This window comes from Schistocerca piceifrons, chromosome 4 (assembly GCF_021461385.2).
Source record: "Schistocerca piceifrons isolate TAMUIC-IGC-003096 chromosome 4, iqSchPice1.1, whole genome shotgun sequence".
NCBI classification, from domain to species: domain Eukaryota; kingdom Metazoa; phylum Arthropoda; class Insecta; order Orthoptera; family Acrididae; genus Schistocerca; species Schistocerca piceifrons.
In genome coordinates, this window is record NC_060141.1 from 123,046,994 (window position 1) to 123,074,398 (window position 27,405).

Here is a 27,405-nt window from a genome sequence, read left to right on the forward strand (position 1 = left end):
TGCGGACAAACCTATCGAATCCGATTGTATTTCAAGAAGAGAAGAAGGGGTGGGAAATTCATGAATTGGTGTAGAATGCGAAACGGGGAAGGCTGTTGGTTGCAAAGGCGAAGCGGAGTCCACGTCTTTCCAGGATGTCAACGGATTTGTAGCCTTTAGGAGAGGCAGAGCCAGGCAGTGTTGGCGTAGGCTGGGGCGGATGAAGGATTTATAGATGATAACAGTAGAAGAATGTAGACCCCAGATACAGGCAGTTGGCATTTTAGTCAGCTTCGGGCTTTGTGTTGTATTTTGTGAATAAAACTGTCTAGATCGCTTACTATGTGTCTTTCCTTAACACGCCGTTTCGGCTGTTGCCATCATCGGGTGAAAACTTGGAATTTCCGAAACAAGGATCAGCGTCAGCATCAAAAACTAATGAGAAATCGTGACGTCAACAGTTTTGCAAGTGCCAAGATTTTGTTTGGATGATGGCAGTAGCCGAACCGGCGTAATAAACAAAAAAATATATTAGCTATCTTGACATCTTTGTTTACAAAGTATTCACAATGGTCGCTGTCTCGTACGGATGATTTATTCCTTCATTAGCCGCTATTTAATGGGGGGGTGGGGGGTGGGTGGAAGAGGTGTGAATTCCGTCTTAATTTTCCGTCGAGGGCTAGAGCTAAACGCTTTACTCTTTTTTTCTTTATTGTTACTTTAATTCCTCACAATGGAAGCGAACTGTCAGTGGATGAAAACCGCTCTTCAGTAAAAGTTACATATATTAAAAATATGATTAAAAGTATGTAAGAAATATAACAATAGCAGATGATTTTTGTAAAAAACACATTGGTGGACGATATCTGCAATTTTTACCTACAGATAGATGACAATAAACAACGTTTTGCAAAAAACACGTGGATGGAAGATAGTGATGGTTTTTAAAACTTGCTTGACGATTTCTTTTTATATTACAGTTAAATGCAGTCACTGATGAATGTGAATGATGTCATCGTGCATTAGTGGTGCTGGTAATGAAAATAATTGCCATGATGAAGGTGCAATGATGAATGTGGCTATGGAGCCCTATAGAACCACAGGTAACGATTGAAAGTCAGGAAGGTAGAGGATGGAAGAATATCAAAATGGAGGGATTGTGTGGTGCTGGGTGGAAAGAGAGGTATATGTCGGGACGGATTTCATTGTTGGGGAGAGGGAGCTGGTTGAAATTCTGGCGGTAGAGGATGAGTAGGGCATGAAGCTGCATGGAAGGCGGAATAAGGATCTAGCAATGCAGCGGCGTACCTGGCCTGGTGATTAGTGGGTAGGAAGGTGAGGGGAGTGGAATACTTGGTACAGGATGCAAGTTCGGAAGGGTAGACAGATGAGGTTCAAATGGCTCTGAGCACTATGGGACTTAACATCTGAGGTCATCAGTCCCCTAGAACATAGAACTACATAAACCTAAGTAACCTAAGAACATCACACACATCCATGCCCGAGGCAGGATTCGAACCTGCGACCGTAGCAGTCGCGCGGTTCCGGACTGAAGCGCCTAGAACCGCTCGGCCAGACAGATGAGGAAGGCGAGGCGGAGTGCCAGTCTTGCAGACGGAGAGGTGGAAGTCTGGACCACGGATACGGCGAGTGGTGCCATCAGAGATGGTGGCTTCGCTTTTCTGTGGATCTACTTGAACTTTCCACGTGTTACACCACTCGACCAAGAGGTTCAGGTTCAGCAGAATAAGGTGGCAAACACTAATGACCCGTAATGTCCGATCACCGCCAGCGACACAACGACCTGACATTACATGTCTTATTTTGTTTTTATTCTATGTGCCAATGCCCCTTATGGCTATATACTCGTATTTTATTTGCTTATTTTGTTAAGACAGATCAATCTGAAGATGATCACAGTGACTGAAACCGATAATTGGATAAACAAACATTCGTGATCAGAAAATGTTGTAATAATTACAAAAATTTATACGTTCATTGTCTATTTCATAAGGCGACTGTGAGAAATATTTCTGTATTCTAGTCCATGAATTAGGCAAATCCTTCAACAGTGATTCGGTGTTGGGAAAGTCGGGCGTGATAGTCTAGTGGTAAACTATGCGCCCGCAAACCGAGATTGATCGCATTCTTGTAGGACCACGGAAATTTTCACTCCGCCTTTATTCCGGCCTCCACCACTCAACGATATGGGGAGTCACCAGGTGCGACGCTTGGGTCAGATTCCACGTTGATCCGTAGGTCCCCCTTCTCCTGGAGGATAACAGCTAACGGTTAAAGAGACACAAATCGCCAAAGTGGCATCCAATAGACTGACTTGTATTCGGCCGATGAGGCACACTGAGCTGATATTACAGTGTTGCATGATCACTCCACCAGGTTCAGGAAGACTATTCGGAAACTATTATTCCATTATAACATTGCTGTCATGGTTTAGTGAGTTGAATCTCACAAGCGTAACCGAAAGTTCAACGAACATTTAAAAAGAAAATTCTACGCCGCATTGAAACCCCGGGGCGAACAGCGACTCACATCTGATAGCTAACTGTCTGAAATGGAAGAGAATAAATAAAAAGAACAATCACGTGGCATATTAAAAAAATCGGACAGAATGAGATGAAGCTGTAATTGTCTCTCACTTCGATACACGTTATTTTTAACTCAACTGTTAATTAGTGGTAGTGAGACTTTTCAAAAATCAGCTTAAAACTGATGAACTTTTTAAAAGAGACATTTATAGAAGCTATGTTGGACATTGCCTGTAATGTGTTATACAAACACCAACATTCTGTAGGTTATCAGAGAAATAAAAGTATTTAAATAATTTTATCTGCAACGTTATATTAGAGTATGTACATAGATAACTCCACACACCAATGTGAAAAACCTCATGGATCTGTAAAACGCTATAAGAACAGAATTTAAAATTAATATCGTTAAACTTAATGTAGATTTCACAGAGCTTAGGTGACGTTTGCGCAAGTATGTGTTAATGATCACTCAGAAAAGTATTTCATTTAGCAACCGAATCACTACTGTCCAATTATAAAGGTATAAATGTATTTAAATGGATAATTCGTAAATGGTTGTACCTGGGTTATGTCAATAGAAAAGGGATTTCATCAGCCTCTCTTACTGATTGTATGATATTGTTTCAGATGTAGTGAAGACAAATGCAGCACTGATGTTATTAATAAAGATCATCGTCATCATCATTACGTACATTTCCGGGTCAGACGTGTTTGCCTGTCCCGGAACCAAGCAATTTTAAGCTGATCGCATTATCTTCTTCGTGATCTTCGTATTCTTCTTCTGCCACTCAGACTGAACTCACAGGTTTTCCTTGGTATCATGCTTCGATCTGCGCGTAGCAGATGATCATAGCTTTCCTTCTGTCTCGTTGTATGTTTCAAACTATTCCTAGAACATGCAGCTCTTCTCTTATCTCACTGTTCTTGTAACAATTTTCTAATTTGTATTCTACGGAAGATCATAGAAGTTTCATTGCTACCGCTTCGATTCTCTGGAAATGTTTCTTTGTAAATGTCCACATTTCGGATTCAGAGGGCAGTAAAGATACAGTCATGTTGTTGCAAAACTGAAGTACTCTCTCTACTCTGGTTTTACTCAGGAGCTATATAGACAAAATAACGTTTAGTCTTATTTTTCTTGTTTAAAGGAAATTTATTTCTTGTTTGAACAGATATAATAATCTGATTGTAGAATAATAAGAAAAGAAATGGTATCAGTTTAACTTCGGAAGAGTGAGTGAGAGGATCATCTTTGTAAAATTAATATTCGTCTTTTGTCTAACAAAATTCACCTGTTAGTTTCCTCTTCATCCTCCTCCACCTGGCCTTGTACGGCTAAGACGTGTATGTTTATGTAAGTGCGTTTCAACAACAGCATCCACCACATTTATTTCCCACATTGTGTAATATTTTATTATTTCATGCTAATGACATACTTTTTATATGTTATTAACAGGTTTTGTAACGAAATGCGGGTGGGCAATACAACACGAGCGGTAATAACGGGCCTGAACGAAGTTTGCTCGGCCGATATTGCGTCTATCTCACTGAGATTGCTTCGAATTGTAGCACTTATTCAGGACCCGCCAGCTATTTAATTTATGAAGTTCAGTTTGCTAACCCGAACAGTACTGGCGCACTTAAGATGTTGGAATCCGACACGGAATCGAAAACAGAAAATAAGACAGTTATTCTCGAAATATACAATACTTCTTGCGAATTGAAGATGTTCAGTTCACGTCAGTTTAACTCTCCAGCAGAGTTAAAGAGGATTCTGTTAATCGTACCTAACACGTGTATTTTTTTCGGGATCATTAACGTAAGCACTAAAGATATCACAGCCCAGGTAGTTGAAAACATGCACTTGTTCCAAAATATTACTCTCTACATCTACATCCACATCTAAATCAAAATCAACATGGATACTCTGCAGATCACACTTTACAATAATTCCCTATTATTCCACTCTTGAACAGCACGCGGAAGAATTGAAAACCTATATCTTTACGTGCGAGTCTGATTTCCTTATTTTATTAAAATGGTAGTTTCTCTCTACGTAGATCGGCGTCAACAGAATATATTCGCGCTCAGAGGAAACAATTGGTGATTGAAATTTCGTGAAAAGATCCCGCCGCAACGATAAAAGTCTTTGTTTTAATGATATCCACCCCAAATCCTGTATCATGTCCGTGACGCCCTCTCCCTTATTTCTCGATAATACAAAACGTGCTGCTCTTACTGTAACTTTTTTGATGTACTCCGCTAATCCTGTCTGCTAAGGATCCCACATCGCTCAGCAGTACTGCAAAAGAGGACGGACAGACGTAGTGTAGACAGTCTCTTTAATAGATTTTTTGCATCTTCTGAGTGTGTTGCCAATTAATCGGAGTCTTTGGTTCGTCTTCCCAACAACATTTACTATGTTTTCTTTCCAGTCTAAGTTTTTCTCTGTTAACATATCAGCTCCAATATGTTATTTTTCACAAAATGGCATAACTTTTACTTTCTTTCTGATATGGGTAGATAATATTTGCCATTAAATGTGAGGACCACACAGCCCGTTGAAGGCTGTCTTCAGTGTCCATGAGTATAACCTGCTCCTCTGCAAAAAGGGCTAAGTTAATAATAGTACATCTTGGTTAGTAGGAATCTTCGATTTTCTTTTGCCATTTGGTGGAAATGTCATTTATATATTCGTAAAATAATATGGGCGGTGATTGGGCTGACCAGTATTTTGATAGTATCAGCATAAAAACTCTGAACAGATTTTGTTAAACGTCAAGTAATATGTAGGTAAATTAGTTTCGTAAGAAATTCATTATTGACGTGGAAGGGATTAATTACCAATAAATCCTCACAATCTGTTTAGTACGGTTCTTCTGTTGTATCTTCAGTTTTTATGCTCATTCATAAGTAATTGAAAATACATTTTTCTCTGCGACTGACCCTTTGAGTAGCACAGAAAGAGGATCGTAATGTGTAATAGGGAGACATCTACCCAGATGTTCATTCCTGTTGTTGTTCATATTGACTCTTTGGAGTGATCTGGTAATTGGTGATAGGGACATACACTATGTTATCAAAATTATCCAGACACCACCAAAAACATACGTTTTTCATATTAGGTGCATTGTGCTGCCACCTACTGCCAGGTACTCATCAGCGACCTCAGTAGTCATTAGACATCTTGAGAGAGCAGAATGGGGCGCTCCGCTGAACTCACGGTCTTCGAACGTGGTCAGGTGATTGGGTGTCACTTGTGTCATACGTCTGTTCGCGAGATTTCCACACTCGTAAACATCCCTACGTCCACTGTTTCCGATGTGATAGAGAAGTGGAAACGTGAAGGGACACGTACAGCACAAAAGCCTACAGGTCGATCTCGTCTGTTGACTGACAGAGACCGCCGACAGTTGAAGAGAATCGTAATGTGTAATAGGGAGACATCTAAGCCAGATCATCACACAGGAATTCGAAACTGTATCAGGATCCACTGTACTTTGACAATTAGGTGGGAGGTGAAAAAAGTTGGATTTCGCGGTCGAACGGCTGCTCATAAGCCACACATCACGCTGGTAAATGCCAAACGACGTCTCGCTTGGTGTAAGGAGTGACGATTGAGCAGTGGAAAAACATTGTGTGGAGTGACGAATCACGGCACACAATGTGGCGATCCGATAGCACAGTGTGAGTATGGCGGATGCCTGCTGAACATCATCTGCCAGCGTGTGTAGAGTCAACAGTAAAATTCGGAGGCGGTGGTGTTACGGTGTGGTCGTGTTTTTCATGGAGGGGGCTTGCACCCCTTGTTGTATTGCGCTGCACTATCACAGCACAGGCCTACATTGATGCAGTAAGCACCTTTTTGCTTCCCACTGTTGAAGAAAAATTCGGGGATGGCGATTGCATCGTTCAGCTCGATCGAGCACCTGTTGATAATGCACGAACTATGGCGGAATGGTTGCACGTCAATAACATCCCTGTAATGGACTGGCCTCCACAGAGTCCTGACCTGAATCCTATACAACACTTTCGGGATGTTTTGGAACACCGACTTCGTGACATGCCTTACCGACCGACATCGATACCTCTCCTTGCTGCGTGCCTCCGTGAAGAATGGGCTGCCACTCCCCAACAAACCTTCCAACACCTGATTGAACGTATGACTGCGAGAGTGGATTCTGTCATCAAGGCTGAGGGTGAGCCAACATCAATTGAATTCCAGCATTACCGGTGGAGGGCACCTCGAACTTGTAGGTCGTTTTCAGCCAGATGTTCGGATACTTTTGATCACAAAGCGTATGATTCTGTACAAAATTCTTTTGAGTGGTTTCCGCAGGTCGTTCCTGAATGCAGATCAAGTAGCATTTGCACGAATCTGTTTTAAATGGAAAAACTTGAGACTCCTTTGAGGAGTCTTTTAAGAACCTGATACTGCGTGATGTTGCAGTATGGAAGTAATCAAAGTAGAGCAGCGTTATTTATTTTTAATGTTACTTATGCAAGGTATAGTTCTCACTAATGCAAGGTATAGTGTAAAATGTATCTAAGTGCTTCAGCAGTTTTGTAGCATTCTTGTTCCAAGCGAATTTATTGTCAATAAATTATGGGACGTTAAAGTTAGTTCAAGTCGCTGTTGGGACTCTATTACGAGTTCTGATTAGCAGACAGGGCAGATTTCTATACTTTACGGACACTGCCATGCGTTTAAAACGTCTCGTAAAATCCACAAAAAATTCATTAACAACTCTTTATGAACTATATGTATCGTTATTACAATGATGGTACTATGTAGGAAAAATAATTGAAACGTTAGTGTTGAATGGTAATAAATATATATAAAAAGCAAGGCACCAAAAAAATGGAAGCTTGAGAGAGATCACACGGAGATAAGCCCGTATTGCAGTGTGTACTCCCGTAATGAGTCGTAACGCCAGGAGCGGCTTGATAAGTCGAATCCGGGCAAGGATTTGTATATTTTTTGCGTTACTTGGTTAGTGTAAATTATAAACTGGATATCTTTGAATATTCCTTAGTAATCAACGACAAATATATCTAGAAACAGTAGCTTCAGAAAAAAAAGAATAATTGTGCTGATTACATGTAGATTAAGCAGTTTAACATATAACTGATATTCACAGCTTTGTTAACGATTTCCATTATTGGATCGTATGGACTTTTTCGCTATTGTGTGCAGGGTGCGGTTCTTAAATCCGGACAAATGGAACCCTTTTTAAAAGCAAAATAGAAATGAAGTTGAAAATCCTTTTGTGTATAAGTAAAGGTGTCTGTCAAGAGTAAGATTACTCGATGTAATCCCCTTCAGCCGCAGTGACCGTCTCCAATCTTGTCCTGAAGCGATCGCAAGCACTCTTTAAAACAGCGCTGTCCATATTCGCGAATGCTGCTTCGATAGCCGTGCGTAGTGATACGACGTTATGATGGTTCTATTCGGGGCTATTCGGGGGCCAGAGCTCCTTTGACCAGAACATGCCAACATTATCCGAGAGCCAGTTTTGAACTAAATGGCTCTTATGAGCCGGTGCACCGTACTGTTGAAATACATATTGTCTCCCCGAGTTACCATCCACGGTTTCAGGAAATTCGTCAAAACTTGTAGATAAACTTCTGTTGTGACAATTTGTCCCTTTTCAAAGAAATGTAGCGGCATGATATCGCCCTCAGTGGACACAACAACGAGGACGTAAACCCCAGACTTCTCCGAAGCATTATACTTGGTCACAATATCGTAAACAGTCGATCTCGGGTACTCGAAGAAGCGAACTATTTCAATGGGCGAACGCCCAGCACGAAGACTTTCGATAATCGCGGCTCTCCACGTGTACTCCGCACTTGCCCTCAACATCTCGGCCATTTTTGAGGTCCTGACTATTTCCAGGATGCCTAGGCTTTCAAGAACGCCAATCGCGACTTCCGGCGGAACAACGACATGGCGGGAAATTGATATATATATATATATATATATATATATATATATATATATATACAGGGTGAGTCACCTAACATTACCGCTGGATATATTTCGTAAACCACATCAAATACTGACGAATCGATTCCACAGACCGAACGTGAGGAGAGGGGCTAGTGTAATTGGTCAATACAAACCACAAAAAAAATGCACGGAAGTATGTTTTTTAACACAAACCTACGTTTTTTTTTTAAATGGAACCCCCTTAGGTTTGTTAGCACATCTGAACATATAAACAAATACGTAATCAGTGCCGTTTCTTGGATTGTAAAATGTTAATTACATCCGGAGATATTGTAACCTAAAGTTGACGCTTGAGCACCACTCCTCCGCTGTTCGATCGTGTGTATCGGAGAGCACCGAATTACGTAGGGATTCCAAAGGGAACGGTGATGGACCTTAGGTACAGAAGAGACTGGAACAGCAGATTACGTCCACATGCTAACACCTTTTTATTGGTCCTTTTCACTGACGCACATGTACATTACCGTGAGGGGTGAGGTATACGTTCGACGGGCGTTTCATAGGACGTGGAGGGCGCATAAATTGGCCAGCCCGTTCTCCTGATCTTACACCTCTGGACTTCTTTCTGTGGGGTACGTTAAAGGAGAATGTGTTCCGTGATGTGCCTACAACCCCAGAGGATATGAAACAACGTATTGTGGCAGCCTGGGGCGACATTACAGTAGATGTACTGCGGCGTGTACGACATTCATTACGCCAGAGATTGCAATTGTGTGCAGCAAATGATGGCCACCACATTGAACGTCTATTGGCCTGACATGTCGGGGCATACTCTATTCCACTCCGCAATTGAAAACGGAAACCACGTGTGTACGTGCACCTCACCCGTCATGGTAATGTACATGTGCGTCAGTGAGAAAGACCAATAAAAAGGTGTTAGCATGTGGACGTAATGTACTGTTCCAGTGTCTTCTGTACCTAAGGTCCATCACCGTTCCCTTTGGAATCCCTACGTAATTCGGTGCTCTCCGAAACACACGATTGAACAGCGGAGGAGTGGTGCTCAAGCGTCAACTTTAGGTTACAATATCTCCGGATGTAATTAACATTTTACAATCCAAGAAACGGCACTGATTACGTATTTGTTTATATGTTCAGATGTGCTAACAAAACTAACGGGGTTCCATTTAAAAAAAAACGTAGGTTTGCGTCAAAAACATACTTCTGTGCATTTTTTTATGGTTTGTATTAACCAATTACACTAGCCCGTCTCCTCACGTTCGGTCTGTGGAATCGATTCGTCAGTATTTGATGTGGTTTACGAAATACATCCAGCGGTAATGTTAGGTGACTCACCCTGTATATATATATATATATATATATATATATATATATATATATATATATATATATATATATATATATATAAGCACCGTACCCCGCACTTAGCGATCAGTCGCAAAATTTAATAGCAGTGGTTTTTGTACGTGAGGGGAACTAAAATTATCTTCAAATCTTTGGGTGTTCAATCAAAACACTATTACTAGCTGGAAAGTAGTTTATCCGTAAAGCACTTTTTTCCTGAGTTGCCGTTTGTGTTCCTCCGCAGGGCGGCCTGCTGTGACAGACCTGCGGCTGCAGCAGAAGGCGCTCCGCGTGGCCGGCGTGTGGGCGCCGACCGGAGGGAAGGCGTCGCTGGTGTACAGCTACGGCGTCTACTCTGGCCTCGTGGTGCTCTCGGTGGTGACGTTTCTGGCCAGCCAGCTGTCCGCCATGCTGCACTTCTGGGGAGACATCCTCAGCGTCACCACCAACGCCTGCGTCACTTTCACCTACGCCATGTCCACCTTCAAGTTTATTGTCTTGCTCAAGATGCGCCCATTAACCAACAAACTCATCGAGGAGCTTGACCGCTGCATGGAGGTAAGTACTATGGACTGCCGTCTGTGTAGCATTGTCTACAAGTTCATAAGACTACACTGTCCTAATATGTGAATTTTCTACGATATTTTAAAAATGTCGTGCACGTCTTTTGTCTTGAAAGATGATTCGAGAGCTTATCGAAACAACAGTCCGTGTACATAGGATTAACATAGACTACATCTACATCTACATTTATACTCCGCAAGCCACCCATCGGTGTGTGGCGTGCCACTGTTATTACCTCCCTTTTCTGTTCCAGTCGCGTTTGGTTCGCGGGAAGAACGACTGCCTGAAAGCCTCCGTGCGAACTCGAATCTCTCTGATTCTACATTAGTGATCTCCTCGGGAGGTATAAGTAGGGGGAAGCAATATATCGATACCTCATCCAGAAACGCACCCTCTCGAAACCTGGACAGCAAGCTACACCGCGGTGCAGAGCGCCTCTCTTGCCGAGTCTGCCATTTGAGTTTGCTAAACATCTCCGTAACTCTATCACGCTTACCAGATAACCCTGTGTCGAAACGCGTCGCTCTTCTTTGAATCTTCTCTATCTCCTCCGTCAACCCGATCTGGTACGGATCCCACACTGATGAGCAATACTCAATTATAGGTCGAACGAGTGTTTTGTAAGCCACCTCCTTTGTTGATGGACTACATTTTCTAAGCACTCTCCCAATGAACCTCCACCTGGTACCCGCCTTACCAACAATTAATTTTATATGATCATTCCACTTCAAATCGTTCCGCAAGCATACTCCCAGATATTTTACAGAAGTAACTGCTACTAGTGTTTGTTCCGCTATTATATAATCATACATAAAGGATCCTTCTTCCTATGTATCCGCAATACATTACATTTGTCTATGTTAAGGGTCAGTTGCCACTCCCTGCACCAAGTGCCTATCCGCTGCAGATTTTCCTACATTTCGCTACAATTTTCTAATGCTGCAACTTCTCTGTATGCTACAGCATCATCCGCGAAAAGCCGCATGGAATTTCCGACACTATCTACTAGGTCATTTACATATATTGTGAAAAGCAATGGTCCCATAATACTCCCCCGTGGCACGCCAGAGGTTACTTTAACGTCTGTAGACGTCTCTCCATTGAGAATAACATGCTGTGTTCTGTTTGTTAAAAACTCTTCAATCCAGCCACACAGCTGGTCTGATATTCCGTACGCTCTTACTTTGTTTTTCACGCGACAGTGCGGAACTGTATCGAACGCCTTCCGGAAGTCAAGGAAAATAGCATCTACCTGGGAGCCCGTATCTACTATTTTCTGGGTCTCAGGAACAAATAAAGCGAGTTGGGTCTCATACGAGCGCTGTTTCCGGAATCCATGTTGATTCCTACAGAGTAGATTCTGGGTTTCCAGAAACGACATGAGACGCGAGCGAAAAACATGTTCTAATATTCTACAACAGATCGACGTCAGAGATATAGGTCTATAGTTTAGCGCATCTGCTCGACGACCCTTCTTGAAGACTGGGACTACCTGTGCACTTTTCCAATCATTTGGAACCTCTGTTGCCAAAGTGTAAACCACTTCTCGTGATTAGAACTTCAAGGAAGTGATGCTGCTTATACTTCTCTACTTCCATGGTAAACGAGATGCTAGTTATTCGGAGGATTCAGGAAGTCACACAGCCGTTCCTCACAAAGACTCTACACGACTAAGGTGTCATCTACTTCCCTGTAAGAGACTGCAATCTTTCACGGCACTGAGACCATTGCGTGCTTTTCAAAAATGGTTCTAATGGCTCTGAGCACTATGGGACTCAACTGCTGAGGTCATTAGTCCCCTAGAACTTAGAACTAGTTAAACATAACTAACCTAAGGACATCACAAACATCCATGCCCGAGGCAGGATTCGAACCTGCGACCGTAGCGGTCTTGCGGTTCCAGACTGCAGCGCCGTTAACCGCACGGCCACTTCAGCCGGCGCGTGCTTTTCGAACCGTTAGATAAAAAGTTGGCAGTCACTCGACGAAGTAGTCTTATCATTGCTACTCCTTCTTATTGGTGGCAGGAACAGAAAGCCTGTGGACAAAATAAGTTACTGTGCAAGATAAATAATCTGATCTCTCCTTAACAATCAGAACAAGAATGAAAGGGATTAGAGTTTTGTACGTTTGCAAATTGAAAAGGTTTTCGGCAGTGCAGTGTACGAGGGCAGTTCAATAAGTAATGCAACACATTTTTTTTCTGAAACAGTGGTTGTTTTAATCAGCATTGAAATACACCAGGTTATTCCCCAATCTTTTAGCTACACAACACTATTTTTCAACGTAATCTCCATTCAATGCTACGGCCTTACGCCACCTTGAAATGAGGGCCTGTATGCCTGCACGGTACCATTCCACTGGTCGATGTCGGAGCCAACGTCGTACTGCATCAATAACGTCTTCATCATCCGCGTAGTGTGTCCCACGGATTGCGTCCTTCATTGGGCCAAACATATGGAAATCCGACGGTGCGAGATCGGGGCTGTAGGGTGCATGAGGAAGAACAGTCCACTGAAGTTTTGTGAGCTCCTCTCGGGTGCGAACACATGTGTGAGGTCTTGCGTTGTCATGAAGAAGGAGAAGTTCGTTCCGATTTTTGTGCCTACGAACACGCTGAAGTCGTTTCTTCAATTTCTGAAGAGTAGCACAATACACTTCAGAGTTGATCGTTTGACCATTGGGAAGGACATCGAACAGAATAACCCCTTCAGCGTCCCAGAAGACTGTAACCATGACTTTACCGGCTGAGGGTATGGCTTTAAACGTTTTCTTGGTAGGGGAGTGGGTGTGGCGCCACTCCATTGATTGCCGTTTTGTTTCAGGTTCGAAGTGATGAACCCATGTTTCATCGCCTGTAACAATCTTTAACAAGAAATTGTCACCCTCAGCCACATGACGAGCAAGCAATTCCGCACAGATGGTTCTCCTTTGCTCTTTATGGTGTTCGGTTAGACAACGAGGGACCAAGCGGGAACAAACCTTTGAATATCCCAACTGGTGAACAATTGTGACAGCACTACCAACAGAGATGTCAAGTTGAGCACTGAGTTGTTTGATGGTGATCCGTCGATCATCTCGCCATTGCAGGAGTCACAGCTGTGCACGGCCGGCCCGCACGCGGGAGATCGGACAGTCTTGCTTGACCTTGCGGCGATGATGACACACGCTTTGCCCAACGACTCACCGTGCTTTTGTCCACTGCCAGATCACCGTAGACATTCTGCAAGCGCCTATGAATATCTGAGATGCCCTGGTTTTCCGCCAAAAGAAACTCGATCACTGCCCGTTGTTTTCAACGCACATCCGTTACAGACGCCATTTTAACAGCTCCGTACAGCGCTGCCACCTGTGGGAAGTCAATGAAACTATACGAGACGAAGCGGGAATGTTTGAAAATATTCCACAAGAAATTTCCGGTTTTTTCAACCAAAATTGGCCGAGAAAAAAAATGTGTTGCATTACTTATTGAACTGCCCTCGTAGAACAAGATGTCTGAAATCATGAGAGGAATGAAGGGAAAGTACTGTACTTGACACCTGGATCTTCCGTTACTTTCTCAACACGAAAACCAAGCAGACGTGGTCCAACGAGGTAGGAAAACTGTAGGAAGTGATTACATTGGAGGATATTCATAAGCACATTTCGCTCAAGAATAAACACCAAGAAAAGCCAAGACTGAAAAAAAATCGCAAAACATCGACTGAAGCGACGAAGAAGCAGCACAGCAATCAAAAGCACGAATATTGGGCTAAAATTAAAGCCCAAGCCCAAGGGAAAGGAAAAGTGGAGTTGAAATAACATCGTCCGGAGATGGCCGTTATCAAAAGAAGAAGTGAAATAGTGCTAATTGATATGGAAAGTCAACAGAAAATACTTCTGCCTGAGGGTGCTAAACACAAATGACCATTGGGCCTGTTATTTAACTTACACAAATATTAAGCGATGTACGATGTGAGAGAAAATATCTAACAAAGAATACAGGCGGAGAGGAACGGGTGTCAGCGCCAAGGTTTGCAGTCGGTACAACCATTTCGGATGATAGGTAGATCTGCATGAAGACGTCAGATACTTCTCGAGGTCCTGTCCAGATGAGACGGAAAAAAAAACAAAAAAAAAACAAAAAAAAAACCAGACATTCAGGACGGAATCTACAAATATTTCTGACCTTAAGTATCGATCACGTAGGGACTGTCAAGATAAAAAAGACAAATAAGAGATCGTTCTGAGCTGAACACCTGTTCCAAGAAACGACTGTTAAACGAATGACCTCGGGCAAAGCCGCGTCTGTCTCTTGGCTTGTAAATATTTCAGTAGACCATGTCATTTCAGCAGTTTTAAGTGGATGCGTCTACATAACATTGTAAATGCAGTAGGTGATCATTTCATCAGTTAGGACGACAGTGAAACAGTACACGAGACTGGTCTGTTAACATGTACTGATAAGCCAAAACATCGTGACATCTGCCCACCGCGACGTTGGATGCCACCTTGTGGCGTTGTGGGCACGTGACGCGGTAACAAAAGTATGCAAGCGGCGTAGATACGGACCGGTCATCACCCTAGCGAAGATATAGACTAGAAAAGGGGAAAGCCATTGAATAAGTGACTTTGACAAAGGGAAGATTGTTATTACGCGGAGCCTGTCAATGAGTGCCTCAAAAACGGCGAGGCTGGTCGAATTTTCACCTGCTATGGTCGTGAGCATCTACGGGAACAGGTAGAAGGATAATGAAACTCCACTAGCCTCTAAGTGGCTGGACGTCCGCGACTCTCCACAGATCGTATGGTTCGGAGGCTTGTCTGCTCTGTAAAGTATGGCTTCTCTGGCGAAAAAGCACAATGTTGGTGCACGGACAAGTGTTACGGAGCACACCGTTCAGCATAGATTGATGAACATGGAGATCCGCTGTAGGCGAATCCTACGTGTTCACATGTTGACCCAACGAAATCGTCGGTTACGATTTCAATGGGCACAGGACCATCAGGATTCAGCTGTCGGTCAATGGAAACTTGTCGGCTCTCTGGATGAATCACTTGTTCGCTACACTAGATAGGTGGACGCTCCATAAACGCCGTCATCGCCGGAAACGTGCAGCGCACCACTGACGCAGGCTGGTGGGAACGTTATTTTACTATGAGAGGCGTTTTCCTGCCCTTGCATGGGACCAGTGGTAGTAACCGAAGACCTGCTGAAAGCAGCGAACCACATGCATCCCTTCATGCTTGATGTCTTCCGCGATGTGGATGTCTTCTTTCAACAGTACTACAGTGATTTGAGGTGCGTTATAGTGAGTTCACGCTGTCTCGGCGACCAGTTCGCCTCATGTAAAGTCTATGGAACCCATCTGGGTCGCTACAGGCTGCCACCACCTCGTACTTAAATCAATGGCCTTCTACTTACGCAGATTACGTGACCTGTGTATAGACATCTAATGTGACATACCTCCACAAACTTATCAACAAGCTGTCGGATCCCTGATAGGCAGAATCAGTGATGTAGTTGGTTCGAAAGACGTACCAACAAAGTATTAAGCAAGTGGTCGTAATATTTTGGCTCATTTGTGTATCTCATCGCAGGCTATCATTTAAGGGCCTGTGGTGGTACATTTTGGTCTTTTAAGTCGTATTTGAGTGGACCTATGGTACGCAGACAAGCAGTAGAAACTCTCGCCTTGTGTGGTTGGGCATTATCTTGCTGAAAGGTAAGACCAGGACGGCTTTTCATGAATGCAACAAAACGGGGACTAGAATATCGTCGATGCACTGCTGTGCCGTAAGGAGACCGCTGATGACCACCCAGGCGGTTCTGCTATGAAAATAAATGGCGTATCAGACTATCACTACTGGTTCCTGGGCCACCAGGTGGGTGACAGTCGGTTTGGTATCCCACCGCTGTCGGGGGCGTCTCCAGCCATGTCTTCGCTCGTCATTGACTGAGTTCGAAGCGGGACACGACACTGAAGAGATTTCTACTCCAGCCAATGAGATTCCAGGTCGATGCCGTTTCTGTAGACGCCCAGGACAGAGGTGGTATATCAACGTGAGTGCCGCCCGACACAAGGCCCGACAACCAGGAGTTATGGGCTGTGGTGTCATATCATTTCGTAGCAGGACACCTTTGGTTGCCATATGCAGCGCCATTACAAGACAGCGGTACGTCGACGATATTCTACCCCCCGTTTTGTCGGCCTTCTTTGCAAGCAACTCTGGGCATACATTTCAGCAACATAAAATCCCCCTGCACACGGCGAGAGTTTCTACTGCTTGTCTTCATGCTTGCCAAACCCTATCCTGGTCGGCAAGGTCGCCAGATCTCTCCCCAGTGGAGAACTTTTGGAGCATTATGGACAGGGCCTTCCGATCAGCTCCAGCTTTTGGCGATCCTACGCACCAGTTAGACAAAGTCTGGCAAGTTATCCCTCAGGAGAGCATCCGACAATTCCGTCAAACAATGCCAAGCCGAATAACTGCTTGGATGAGGGACAGAGGTGGAATAACACGGTATTGACTTGCTCAATTTGTGAAGCTCCTTCTCTTGAATAAATCATTCAGTTTTTCAGAAATTGCCAATACTTGTTGCCTGTACAAGTATATCACATCTCACGATTTCCGTAAAATTCGGATTAATCCTACGTGTTGCGTCTTTTCTTTTTATCTTGGAGTGTACTTATAACATATTTCAGACTATAGATAAAATATATTGAGTAGCAGTATTCAGTAGCCTCAGTTGCTTAAATAGGCCTTCGCAGGCCGTTCTTGAGTGCACACCACAAATAATTCGCATTGTTATATTCGTCACTTATTGAGACGTGCGTGGCTCGTGTTCGTGCCATATCTCATTAGACATCCTGTTTTTACTGTACTACCACCTCGTTATGTTAATTTCAATTACTGGTGTCACTGAGTTGCCGCCTTGCCTGCCCGTGAGCGGCAGCAGCGGCGCTTATCGGCATAATCGGGTTGGGTTGTTTTGGGGAAGGAGACCAGACAGCGAGGTCATCGGTCTCATCGGATTAGGGAAGGACGGGGAAGGAAGTCAGCCGTGCCCTTTGAAAGGAACCATCCCGGCATTTGCCTGGAGCGATTTAGGGAAATCACGGAAAACCTAAATCAGGATGGCCGGACGCGGGATTGAACCGTCGTCCTCCCGAATACGAGTCCAGTGTTTAACCACTGCACCACCTCGCTATCGGCATAATCCCTGGCGTATTATCTTTGCTGACTGCTATTACATCCCGGTTGTCGTGTATTCGGGGTTAGTTCGGATCTGCCAGTGAGTTGGGAGGCGCTAGCAGTGCAGTTCGGACCTGACGGTGTTTGACTTAGGACGCGGCAGAAGTTCAGTCGGGGCGCGGCTGCAGTGAAATCCGGACAGCCATGACTCGCCCGATGCTTGCCGATACATATCACTTGAGTGCGGACCACCTTGGTTGGTCGTCGGTCGGTCGTCTTGTCGGACGACGTATATGTTGGCAGGCGATCGCTTATGGGTTGCCTGCGTGTGCCGACTCATTGTCCTCATTATTGCACAATCGCTGCCGTTAGTATTGTCTAGTCCTTCGTGCAAGTGTTCGTGAAACTGTGTGTAGCTTGTGATGTCGACTGCTCAGTTATTTTAGTGCTGTATCCGTGCTGATGTGTGGCAGTAGGTCGGTTGGTGTGGATGAGCTAGGAAATCTCCGGTGGCGCAGCTGGCCGGGCCCGCTGGTGGTCTCTACGCAGTGTAGGAGTGTGTGGGAGATGTTTCGATTGCTACGAGGTTCGTGACTCGCCGACCCAGGACATCAAAGTTCAGTGGTGATTTAATTACCGAAGCTTGTCTGTTCACATTGTGCCGTTGGTTTTCATGATTGGCTGTTTGAGTACTCCCGTGAGCAACGGCGAATGTCCGAGTTGGCGAAAATTTGGCCACCATCCGGTGGAGTTTAACTGTATTTTGGTTATTTGAAGTCCAAGCGCACCAGCGGAATTTTATGCCTTGTGGCCGCTGGCGTTGCGGTTGCCTGCCCTGGCCGCTGACGTAAAATTCGGGCAGTGTCCTTTCCTCGCCGAGTTGTCGCTGTCCAACACGTGTGTGTACTTGTGACAGCTTATGCATACTTGGTTGTGGGCGGCTACGCCTTTTACGTTTTGGGATTGGAGTTCCTTGCGTACTGGTCGGGTGGAAAGCAAGTCGTCTCGTCGGTGGGTCCGTTGACTGTCTCTTGGTTGGGTTGCCGGCGGATCGGATATGGTTGGGCCGTCTACCTGTCTCCCCTAAGTGAACGTTAATATTTCAAGTGCAGACCGACCGCCGGAAACTTCTAAGCGCCGCTGGCTGTATTGCGTTTTCTTATTGGTGTTTGATTGTGTTTTTTTAATGACTCATAGCCGATGGTTTGAATTTGTATGTTTTTAGTTGGGTTTTAAATAATGAGCTTCAGCCGTTTTAAAATTGAAAGTTACTTACTTGTTAAGTATGAGATTGTTTGGGCCTTCAGCCTCATTTAAAATATTTTTGGATGAAGCTTTGGGCCTTCTGCCTTTTGAAAATTCATTGTAGCTGTGGTTTTGAATCAGAGGCCTTCAGCCGTCTTAAAATTAAAATTCCTTACTTGCTAAGTCTTAGATTGTTTGGGACTTCAGCCTCATTTGAAATACTATTTAAGGATAATACCTTGCGCTTCCTGCGTTTTGAAAATTTATTGTAGTTGTGTTTTAAATCATGGGCCTTCAGCGGTTTCAAGAATTAAAGAGGTTGTGCCCTTAAGCCATAAGATTGTGTGACGTATTTATTCGATAGTTAAGATCAGAAATTTGCGCTGTAATATTTGGGCAACTAATGTATGTGTCGAGTGTAACTGACAGCCGCTCATTATTAGCCCCTTTCCACAATTACAACTACCTGTTCTGTCCTGCGGATTTAACCACGCGTTTCACTTATATATCTGAGTTATCATTTGTTATTAAGATTTTTTGCTCAATTTATGAAAACCAGAGCGGTTGGTAAGCAGACAGTGTCTTTGCAGTGCTACGGGCAGAATTACGCACATCAGAAGGCGTCCATATTCGGCACGTGCGCTCTCAGAAGTCGGCGCGTTTCCCAGATGCAGCTGTTCGTTGGGGTGTCCATATACGTGGTCTGGGAAGTGGTCCCCCTCCTGCGCGTTCAGAGCTGCTCCAGCACAGAGTGTCGCATCCAGAGCGGCTTCCCTGCGCTCGTCTGGTACCCGTTCTCCTTCACAGAGACGCCACTCTACCAGGTACCCAAGGAGCATGGTATTCTTTCTGTTAATGCACGATATAAGTTTCACTTCAGAAAGTCTCGCGAAGCAGCCGAGGAGCATGACACCTACATGTGACTAATAGCAGTAATTTTCATGCCAGTGAATTGGCCCTTCTATCCCTCCAAATGTTTCTTTTTTTTTTTTGTACTTCAGTTCCAGTATTTCGCGGTTTGGGATTTTTTGTAGCTTTTCATATTGGAAGTGACGCATGCTTTTCTTTTTTCACTCGCACGCCACATGTCCCTTCAGTGTTTGCAATACCAAGAGCTAAAGGACTTTCTTCAAAACAAGTCGTTAAATTCTTTTAAGGATCTATTGTCCGAGGCTGTGTTTATGATTGCACATTCTTGTTTTAACGACCCTGCACACCTCTTAGCCATTCGTAAATGTAATGTACTTTTATCATCTTTTATTACCTCTGGCTGATCGCGCCTGCAAAACTGCGTGACCTTGCTCGATCTTGAGTGGCTTTCGTAGAGTCTAACTTTGGACTTGGAAAGAATAATAAAATTTACATTTTGAGAATATTGTTAAATGCGTGTGTCTGTTTGAATATTATTTACGCTATCGTTGTTATTTTAACCAGAAATCAAGTTTAACACTTTACTTCACTCCTTACCTTTGATTATCTTTGCGACAATTAATGTTTGCCACTAAAACACAGTGCCAGAGTTTACTACTGGGCTCAGAACAAATACCAACTCACACTGAGAACTTTGCTTCTAAAGATAAATAATTCCACGTTCTAATACCGATCGTCAGTCCTGAAGGGACAAATTTTGCAAATAATAGTGTTCATAAAATTTGAAATAGTTAGTGAATTTATTTTTGAATAAATCAGTTTTAGCTTTTAGTACTAAAATGAAGCTCACAGGATTTTTAACGACGTTTTTAACAGTCACTTTCCGAAGCTTTTCAAATAAAAATAAAGTTAGTTATCCTTTTCTGACTGCTTTTGCTTTAGTCTTGGAAAAATAAGCAAAAGAATTTAATCGATTGCTATTCCAGTTCGACCTATCAAAGATGCGTTTCTCTATTTTATTACATAAGTGAACCCCACAAACATAGCGTTAAATGCAGTTACTTTAAGATAGGATTTAAGCAGAATAAATATAAGGTATGAGATATAAAAAGGTGACACACTTTTGAATTAACTACTGCAGTATAAATCCAAAATCACAGACACCACAATTTCTGTTAACAAAGGTCTGGGACTACTGTTACGTTAATAATTACGAAATAAACTGTCGGTAGTTTACCCTGTGAGAAGCAGTGTAGTACAGAGAACGTTGTGTGAAATTACTTCCATAGTTTCTTCATTTGTTATACTATTTAAACAGACCAGACACATCATATTGTCCACCTTTTGGAATCATTCCCGAAGCAAAGTAGTGCAGTTGTCGCAGCACCATAATTTTGCCTGCAAATATCTTGCAGCAACGTCTATTATTTACATGAGACGACTAATTACTGCCAAAGACTATCATTTTCCTCCACAATATGCAGTTATTAGCAGACAATATTAAATTCTTGAAGAGTGCAATCTGTTTGCAGTACTCGTCGTTCGAAAGACAAGACTTCCAGAAACGAAAAAGAACAGGGAAAAAGCTTGTCAGTTCACAGGCTAGTAGCTTCCCAGTTTCGTTGGCAGAATAACACTCTTTTGAATATAATAAAACATTTCTTCCTCAGGAAGGGACCATACTTCACTACTATGACACTATCAAATATATAAATGTGTAAAAATGAAATGACTTGTTCAACTGATAGTCACAATACACTATTTCAATCATCTCACATCATCTCTCAACCCAGATTCACATTGAAATAATCATTAATACGTTGTACGAGATATTGAAAACCAACGACAGAAATGCAAATATAACGCGAGGAGAGAAATTAGTATCTTTTCTCACCAAAATTAGAAGTGCTGGATACGTTCCCCTTGCGTGATACGGCTTTCCACCGGATAGGTACATTTGGAAGCGGCATCAATCATTATAAATCGTGTTCCATACGACATTGTGCGTTGTGATGTTGGATTATTCTCTTGATCATGGTCAAATAATATGGCCACGTTACGTTCGACTCTGCCCATAAATTCTCAAGAAAATCTCGCTAGAATATTTTTATTGGCAGTCGATACAATATGATATTTATGAGAACAATATCAAAAAAGCAGAGCCACACAAGCTAAATTCTATGCGTATCTATATTTCTTCACCAGCCTGAAAAAGACCACGCAGAATGATGCCATTTTAATTTCCAGAAGATGATAAATCTGGCTAAATTGCAGGACGTGCGTAACATGTGGCTTATGACTACAGTTCTCAGCTTATTGCTACGCACTGAATTTGTCCTAGAATGAGGCGTCGTCATTAGACCGCTTCTCGTGTTTTTAGTTATTACGACTTTTCATCTACTACCATCATCAAATAATTTATTAGAACTTTTTAAAATACAGCCCTGTGTCAGTTAGAACATAACCCACGCCTAAAATTGGCTCTGAAGCATTGTTGGTGTATTTCTGACACGAATGACGTCCAGCAACATATCTTACTTGGTCACTCAATGCGCTGCCGTCACTTTGTCAGCTTTCATTTTGAAGTAGGGTACAGATCTGTAAGCAGAGGCTAATGACTCGTCAGTCATAAGTGCCAAACGGCGTAACGATTTGCTCGTTCTCTGTAAGGTTGCTCCTAACTCACCTTGCTTCAGCTGAAACGATGCGGCACCTGCCAGAATTCGAGCACTGGGTCGAGCGTATGCGGTAACTGCAGCCGGCGTTGTTGGTGTCGTGTGTCGCTGATCACAAAACTTGCGTCGTTCATGAAACATTCTGTATAATACAGGGTGATTATAATTAAAGTCAGACTCTGAGCACTATGGGACTTAACATCTATGGTCATTAGTCCCCTATAACTTAGAACTACTTAAACCTAACTAACCTTAGGACATCACAAACATCCATGCCCGAGGCAGGATTCGAACGTGCGACCGTAGCGGTCACGCGGTTCCAGAGTCAAGCGCCTAGAAACGCAAGGCCACAGCGGCAGGCAAAGTCAGACTTTCAAAACGCTGTATAAATAACATCACTGGTCACAATGACGTCAAATTGAAACGGAATATTATGGGAGAAGGGAGAAAAAGGATAGCAGAAGAAAAAAAAGTGTCCGAAAATTGATAAATAGATGGTGCTGTGTGTGTCAGAGTACGTAAATGAAAACACCTGTCATGCTCACGACCCACTGAAGTTGGTATACACACGCCGGGTACACGGCTTTTCCTCCTTTCGCGTCTACGACGTTCGCCATGACTGTCTCAATGGAGGGTCGCGCTCCGCTTGTAAAGATGTATTACAAGAATGATGACCGTGCACACGTCGCTTTGCAGAAGTTCCGGACACTGAAGGGTTTAAGAAAGGCGTTCATCCGATGACTGCCCTGGGTCTGGAGAAAATGATTCGGAAATTCGAAAAGACGGGTTCTTTTGGTGTGCAACCTGGTAGAGGGAGGAAACGAATTGGCTCGACGTCAGTGGAAGCAGTGGCCGCAGCAGTGCAGGAGGAGAGGAGTGGTGGTGTGCAAACGTGCAGTGCACGGAGAGTTGTTAGAACATTGGACGTACCCGTGAGCACGTGTGTAAAATCCTACGAAACGTCCTTCTTTACTATCCATTCAAAATTACCCATGTGCACGAGTTGCTTCCTGTTGACCTGCCAGCAAGGGAGACCTTTGCTTTAGAATTTCTTCTTCGCATGGAAGTGGACAATGACTGGCCGTGGAAGATTTTGTGGATAGACGAAGCCCACTTCCATCTGACACGACATGTCAATACACAGAATTGTCAAATATGGACAACGGAAAAATCCACACGCAAATCAACCAATACCACTTCATCCTGAAAAGGTCACTGTGTGGCACGGGTTTACGGCATCATTTATCGTAGGACCACATTTTTTCGAAGAAACAGGTGCTTCCAGTCCTGTTACCTGTACCGTCACTGGTAAGCGCTATGAGTGTCAGTCCATCTGTCCAACAGCGTGCATGAGTGGATGGGATCATTTTAATGGAAGATGGCGCACCTCCTCACATTGCACATCCAGTTAAGCAGCTGCTGAAGCGCCATTTCGGAAATACTAGAACTATCAGCCGCCATTTCCCTACAGCCCGACCGTCCCGAACACCTGATCTTAATCTGTGTGACTTCTGGCTGTGGGGCTATCTGAAAGATGTTGTGTTCAGTGTTCCGGCTGCAAACTTGGCTGCATTGAAGGCACGCATTGCGCAACACTTTCTGAACGTGAACCTGGAAACACTTCGATCAGTTGTGGAACGTGCTGTTTCTTAATTTCAACATGTTGCAAAAACGGTGGATAGCATATTGAACTCGTTTTGCACCAGTCACAAGGAAATTAATAATCCGATTTGATTCTGATTGATCCTTTTAATGCGGTTTTTTGCCTCAGGAAGTTAAAAACAGATTTTTTCCATCCGATGTGCCTTGGTGGATGCGCTTACGTCACTAACAGTATCACATCTGTACGCCCATGCAGATTGAGTAGCACAATTTGTTTAACGTCAAACGTACACCTTAGGCATTGTTGTATGATTCATTTGTCATTTGTAGTCGACCACTATCAAATTATGATGCTTACAGCGCCATGTATTGCTACATTTTGTAATTACTCACTTTTCTTCTGCCATACGTTTTCCCCCCTCCCCGATAATATTCTGTTTCAATTTGACGTCATTCTGACGAGTGGTGTTATTTCTACATCGGTTTGAAAGTGTAACTTTAATTGTAATCACCCTGTATATACGCACATGGACATAGCATCTGACCAGTCTGTTACAAAAATGGCTCTGAGCACTATGGGACTTAACTACTGTGGTCATCAGTCCCCTAGAACTTAGAACTACGTAAACCTAACTAACCTAAGGACATCACACACATCCATGCCCGAGGCAGGATTCGAACCTGCGACCGTAGCAGTCGCGCGGTTCCGGACTGCGCGCCTAGAACCGCGAGACCACCGCGGCCGGCCAGTCTGTTACAGACAGGTGTCTAGTGAATAACGTTGCTAGTTAAGCGACTTTGAACGTGGCGTAAAAATCAGAGCAAGAGGCTTGGGTCACAGTATATCGCAGATTATTGCACAAATCGGGTTTTCGGGAACAACAATGTCGAGGATGGATCTTCAGTAACGCAAAGACAATGTTTTCACACCCGTTAACCACAACACAGCACGATCACACGTGTTTGAGAAACGAATGTCACGTCACCTCTGCAGAGTCATATAGGGCGATCGGCGATGAGTCAGATCTCAGGGACCCCTTTTCTACTAGGATTATAACGAGACAGGTGCACCCTTAGGCTAGGCGCAAATTGAGACGCGTATAGCGCGTGCGGCGCGACGCAGCACAGCGCGCGCGCGTTTTTGTAACATCACTGGTTTAAATGGGAGCGCGCAAATTGCGACGCGACGCGACTGGGACGCGACACACGTCTGCGCCAGGTCGCGCAGCGTTGTGGTTGGGACACAGTTTCTCAAGCTGCGCGTCGCGCGTGCCTCGCTGGCGCCGTGGGAAATTTGAGGCGGGGAGCGGAAAAGTAGCCCGGCCATGTGCTCACATCGGAACGGCGCATATGAGCAGCCCATACGATAAATTTTGCCTTACTATGTACTAAATTTCATTGCCTTTGGGTAGTGTTTCGTTTTTCGCCATTTAAGCGCTCCATTTTTCGTCGTTAGTACATTATACTTTTATGTTATTTATATAGGTATGGTTTTGTTTTGGTTTTCTTCTGTCAAGAAAACTGCATACTTCAGTAACTGATGAGCCATTGGCCGCTGGAATTGTATCATATGCCTCCACGATGTTTTCAGATCGTAAGAAGGGACAGAGGGTAGTGAATAAGGAAGCAAGGAAAATTATAAATTCATATGATTGAGAATCAAGGTAGGAAAGTAAAACAAGGTTATCTTCTCGCTGCCTAGTATGCTGGCGTATCTGTACGATCTGTTACAAAAACTTAGAAAGGGATAATCTCCACAGGTGTGATACCTTTGTGCTCCTGGTAAAAAGCGTCCAAGATCTGAAGTATAGAAGTCTCACTGTCATTACTCTGATATGGATGTAATACGACACACTGTACTACATGCATGTGAACATCACATATCCACTGCAGGCTACAAACATTCGAAAAGCAGTCACAAATAACGATGTTTTAATTGGTTCGCTGTGATGAGAAAAAGCATTTCAATTGGTGCATGCACATTATCAGCATTAATAAACTAATTATACAACAGGCTATACAAATGAAGACAATGGTCGGTATTATTACGAAAGTAGGAATATCCTAAAAGAGTGTTATAATTAGACATATTTAATTTGTTGAAATGTACTGCTGACAAAGGCAGATCTACTTTCATGCCAATGTTTTTCGAACTCCAAAAAATGGCTCTGAGCACTATGGGACTTAACATCTATGGTCATCAGTCCCCTAGAACTTAGAACTACTTAAACCTAACTAACCTAAGGACAGCACACAACACCCAGCCATCACGAGGCAGAGAAAATCCCTGACCCCGCCGGGAATCGAACCCGGGAACCCGGGCGTGGGAAGCGAGAACGCAACCGCACGACCACGAGATGCGGGCATTCGAACTCCAACTCACAAGGCGCACATGACTAGCTTGTGCATGGCTGTCGCACGCAATATCCTCCGCTGCTGACAATACACTGACCATTGTGTTGTGCGACAGATCAATTGTTTATTTTTCTCAATAATAACTATTTTATTCGCGATCACACATTGTCAGTTTGGCAAGCCGTAGGGCCGGCCCGTGTGGCCGAGCGGTTCTATGCGCTTCAGTTTGGAACCGCACGACCGCTACGGTCGCAGGTTCGAATCCTGCCTCGGGCATGGATGTGTGTGTGTTGTCCTTAGGTTAGTTAGGTTTAAGTAGTTCTAAGTTCTAGGGGACTGATGACCTTAGATGTTAAGTCCCATAGTGCTCAGAGCCATTTGAACCAAGCCGTAGGTGAGTAACCAGTATCTGGCATGTGCCTATCATTCCGCCTGAAGGAACGCTCGTCATTATTTTAATACTGCTCAGATCAAGAGAAGGAATAAAATCCTTGGGTAAGTTTCCACTCCAGTTGCTCGGTGTTAAAAATACGATGGGTTACGTGGATTCCGCCAAAATTCCAACGGAATTGGCAGTCTATTTTTGTGTGAGTTGTTAATCTTTTCTCATTCGAAGAAGCATCACCGTTTGTGAGTAACGGCCACATTTCTCTTGGTGAATGGTTTAATTGTACTTCCTTTGTCACAGTATAATTTGCCAAACTCATCTCACAGCAGCTATTGAGACAGAATTCCGAAACGGAGTGTCTCATTAAACAAGTAATTGGCAATCACAGAGCTCAATAGCTTACGAAAAACCTCATAGTGTCGGTTTGCAGTAACATAAAAGAAGAAATTTCATGTTTATTTTTATACTAGGAAGCTCTTGTTTCGCTAGCTGTCGATAACTCTTAAAAAATTACAGTCACTGGAGTGAAATAAATAAAAAGGGAAGTATAAGTACTGATATATCGCCATAGGTAAGAAAGTTCCGTGTGTTTCAGAATTGACAAAACACTCTCCTCCTTGTGTGCTATCATTAGCCAAACTTTCGTTTCGATGTCTCGAGCGGTTTAGGAGATACGAGTATTTC

General features: G+C 43.5%; 1 protein-coding gene across 1 annotated transcript in view; it reads left to right on the forward strand.

Moving 5' to 3' along the window:
* Nucleotides 1-27,405, forward strand: part of LOC124795653 (odorant receptor 2a-like) — a 97,051-nt gene that overhangs the window by 5,209 nt on the left and 64,437 nt on the right. The window contains exons 2-3 of the mRNA XM_047259727.1: nucleotides 10,091-10,404; nucleotides 19,422-19,655. Coding sequence (XP_047115683.1) covers nucleotides 10,091-10,404; nucleotides 19,422-19,655 — 548 coding nt within the window. The remainder of the gene's footprint in view (nucleotides 1-10,090; nucleotides 10,405-19,421; nucleotides 19,656-27,405) is intronic.